The sequence below is a fragment of the Triticum dicoccoides genome, chromosome 3A, assembly GCF_002162155.2.
Source record: "Triticum dicoccoides isolate Atlit2015 ecotype Zavitan chromosome 3A, WEW_v2.0, whole genome shotgun sequence".
Taxonomy (NCBI): domain Eukaryota; kingdom Viridiplantae; phylum Streptophyta; class Magnoliopsida; order Poales; family Poaceae; genus Triticum; species Triticum dicoccoides.
The window spans coordinates 13,374,498-13,378,813 of NC_041384.1; the positions used below are offsets into that span (position 1 = coordinate 13,374,498).

At 40.2% G+C, this 4,316-nt stretch overlaps 1 protein-coding gene across 1 annotated transcript in view; it reads left to right on the forward strand.

Moving 5' to 3' along the window:
* LOC119266682 (sodium/hydrogen exchanger 7-like) overlaps positions 1-1,886 on the forward strand; it is an 8,259-nt gene extending 6,373 nt beyond the window's left edge. Inside the window, exons 16-18 of the mRNA XM_037547935.1 lie at positions 242-424; positions 1,035-1,095; positions 1,487-1,886. Of these exons, the coding sequence (XP_037403832.1) occupies positions 242-424; positions 1,035-1,095; positions 1,487-1,515 (273 nt within the window). The 3' untranslated portion in view covers positions 1,516-1,886. The remainder of the gene's footprint in view (positions 1-241; positions 425-1,034; positions 1,096-1,486) is intronic.
* The last annotated feature ends 2,430 nt before the right edge of the window (positions 1,887-4,316 follow it).

Consider the following 4,316-nt stretch of genomic DNA (forward strand, 5'->3'; position numbering starts at 1 on the left):
TCGATGCGGTCAATTGTTTAATTAGTACAAAGTAATTTATTGATCATAGTAAAAAAAAATGGAGTATAAAAGAGCAACAAGGTACATGCATAAAACTGAAAAGTAGATCTCGATTACATAGCCTATATATAGGGTAAAATATGTTTCTTTCTTGTAATCTCACTGCCAAAGAAATCCTTGTTATTTCAAACACTGTTGAATTAAGGTAAAATGTGACAGAGCTGTTTTGTTCGGTTTGCAGCATAGTTTTTGGTCGATGCACACTTGTACACGCCCACAGTTTGGACCAAACGTCAGCGCTGAGTATGTGATTGATCCTTTGTTGAAGGATACGTTCCTTGCCAATCCCCGTTTTAGCTACCTGCTTCCCTTGATCGGCCACAAAGTAGCTTCTGCAGCTGAGGCTCCCAATTCAACCACGCAGGCAAGACTTCTACTCAAACTCCTGACATTTTTATGCCAAGCTAGCTGCTACGGTTATCGATTTTTAGGCCTCTTTGGATTGTAGGAACTAGAAAATATAAGGTTATGTACAAACAAGAGGCATGCATGCTTTTAAGTGCAACATGATTGCAATTTTGTGAAAATCCCAAAGGAAACAAAGGGACACCACTTGGCGGCTTCAACCGACAGAGTGGAGAGAACACATATAGTATCAAATCATTACTACTTACCTTTTTGACTGGCAATCAAATGGTTACTTTGACCACATATGTCTTCTAGTGTTGCTGGTACTGTACCAGCAAACTGATTGCTATGCACGGAGATTATTTTGATTATGTTAATTTACAGTCTTGTTATTGATGCATATTTCTTTCTATGCCACCGATTGTATCTCTCACATCCATCGTTCCATGTGATGACCGATTTCCAATTTTCATCACATTGTTCCATTTAAATAGACTCACATTACCAAATGTTCAGTACAAACTAAATGTTCTGAAGTCAAGTTTATGAACTGCCATCTCGGATGTGACTGTATTGATGATCTCTTGTTTGTTGTTGGAAACATTATCTCTCTTTTACCTCGGCAGTTTGGCACAACTACTGGATACTGGCAGCGTGATGGTTCTATAGAAGTCCCTGTCCGCGAAGGTGTGTGCCCATGTATCCATATTTCGGGACAACTAATTTTGGAAGCATTTGTTCAGTATATAATATAGTATATACCCAATGTCCTTTTTAGAAGAACTATATCAATTGACGTAAACACAGTAAAACAGTAACAAAGCTAAGATAGATTTTTTACTCGTTGATTAATTCAGATATCATTGATTGGTAATTTAACATGGCATGTTGGTTATGTTTGTTACATAATCATGGCTTCCTTCTCTGTTTGTTAGTGAGAAAATTCACCTTAATTTTTGGCCTCTAGTTCGACAACCGGTGTGATGCAAAAAGAGCAAATTTAGAAGTTTCAATGTTGCTCATACTTTTTTTCTTTTACTTCTGTTGCTGACACTCTGTTTTGCTTGTATGATGACAGTTGCTGCTTTGAAGATTTCTGACAACTAGCCACTAATGTGCCCAACCAAGTTGCTCCCAGAAGACGAAAATCAAGATTTTCATGGAGGACCCTGAGTTTCATATTGAGATTACGAACCCGTTAGCAGTAACTATATGTATTAGCTACATCTACCCTATGTGTGGGCCGCATCTTCAAGATCAATGCGTGCAGGATATATTAATTTTAACTTGGTGTCTGCGCTGCGCCGCATCTATCTATCCATCTATCTATATAGTGCAAGATATTTATAAGCTTGGTTCAGGTTGTGTCTGAGAAAGAGTGGCAATCTGTCACAGATGATGCCATTCGTCTTATGTATGCATATGAACTGGAAAACTTTATCTGCGGTGGTGACTATTTCACAATGCTTCTTCGATCATCTGCGGAATTTACCTCTTTTGGGGTCCTGGTCTTCTAACCCTGCATGCACGTTGCACGTTACTGTCTGAAATAGATCTAAGGGCTTGATGATTGCCTGTAGGCAGGGATCAGAGTGTACATATGAGGGTCGTTTTCATTTGTGTTCTGTTCCATTTATTGTTTTATCGATGTAAATCCATTGACAAATTGTCCTCTCCTTTGGGAGATATACTGGCTGCAGCCCACCCAAAGTGACTTTGCATTTTGTTCCTTTTTATCTTCTTGTAATAACTTGGGGTTTTCAGCAGCCTGACAAGAGACGCAGAGGATGGGCAAAGTGATGACGACGAGAAACTAGTTTATTTGTCTGGGCACTGACATTTATTTTCAAACTAGCACGGTGTCCCGTCTAACCGTCTTTAATCTTCTATGGTTCTTGGAGCTTGTGGTCAGATAACCACAATGTGCTCGCATAGTCGCATTCCACTAACATATATATGTGGCATAGTCACATTCTTCTATGTTTTATGGAAACATATATATAGTGCTAGATACCTCCGTATTTAGACAAATCCAAGACAAGTCTAGATACCTCCGTATCTAGACAAATTCAAGACAAGTAATTTGGAACGGAGGGAGTATGTTTTATGGGAACACGCACTAAGATAGAAATGTCCGGGTTAATGTACTTTGCCCAAAAAACAAAAATAAATAAATAAGGAGGGGGTAATGTTCGCCCATACCACTGAAACAGCTGGTACATACGTACTACTCAATCAACCTGCAACTTTTGCTCATTGTGAAGAGTAATTAACACACACTAGGAGATATCGTAATCAAGGACGGTGAAACGCTGGGATCGCTTCCGCTAGCAGGCTGCTAAGCACATGCATTATGCATTAGCCTCTTTTCCTTGAAGACTAGGTCGCGTAACCTTTGCCGCTTCAAGCGAGCGGCAACTTACATCCCGGCTAAGATAGATAGGCCGGCGCCGTTGACGAGCACCACGTACCAAGTGAGCTACATAGGTATCCATGCTCTCGATCGATGGCCTATAAAGTCCATGAGAACCATGCATACAAACGCACCCGTCTCAGATAATCACCAGAACGAAAGACACTACCAAGACCATACTAGTATAAGCTAGGAGCAACACCGTGAGTGCTTTCGCAATGGCGAGGCGCCTGGGAGTCGTGCTGGTTGTGGCGGCGGTCGTTCTTCTCCTTGTCACCGCCACGGCCGCCCGGTCCGACAAGCCGGAGGCGCACAAGGAAGACAAGCCCAAGGGGCCTGCTGAGAGACCGCCCAAGGCCCAGGGGCCCAAGCTGAAGGAGCCCAAGGAAGACAAGCCGAAGGGGCCTGCTGAGAGGCCGCCCAAGGCCCAAGGGCCAAAGTCGAAGACAAAGCCGATGCACGTTAAGTGCAGCGAGAACTGCAAGAAGGACCTCAAAATCGCTAGTTAATGCTAATCCTTGGAGAAGTCATATCCCACCAACGCACTACATGTGCGTCACTTGTTGCAACCTTTGAGTTTGTTCTTTTTTCGTATATTTGTTTTTTCAATAAGGTTCATCTTTTGAACCGTGTATCCAAATTCTGAACTATTTTAATCATTTGATTTTCCGCGTTGAGATCTTTGAAATTAGATCACATTTTAATAGGTTTCTACAATCTTTTTCAAAAAAATTCGAAAGAAAAACCAAGAAGAAAAAACTGAAACCGAAAAGAAAACTAAAAAACAAATACAAAAAAAATGAAATCTGAGAAAAGGAAAATTGAAAGAAAAAAATTGAAGGCCAGCAGCACAATTGCGTTTTCATTCTTTTTGGAAGCACATGTTGTGCTTTTCTTGCATAAGAAAAGTTGTGCTTCTTGAGAAAGCACATGCTGTGTTTTTTATTTTTCCAGTAGAAGGGTAGTGGTGCTTCCTAAAAAAACATTTTGTTTTCACGAAAACATTTTTTTTATTTAAGTTACATAAGTCGAGGATTGAATATAAGATCTTTTGAATCTGATACTGTATTAGTTTTCATGTATCAACTATTAGAGCCAAATGCCTGAGCTAATGAAGATGATTATAACCCACACATACTTCAACACGTTTAACACCAATGGAGTTACTTCTTTTACAGGGTAACACCGATGGAGTTACTTAATTACTATGTTCTAACGTTGATCGATCATGTTGATTCATGGTTTCCAATTTTCATCATATTGTTTTATTTAAATAGACTTTGATGTTACCAAAAGTTCAATACAAACTAGCTGTTTTGCAGAAAAGTTTGTGAACTACTACCACCCCCTTGGATGTTACTGTATTGATCATCTCTTGTTCGTTGTTGGCAAAGTTGTCTCTCGTTTATCTTGGCAGGTTGACACAACTACTTGACACCGGCAGAGTGATGACTGCGTTGGTTTTCAAGTAGTGATCTACTCTCTCTATCTCTGG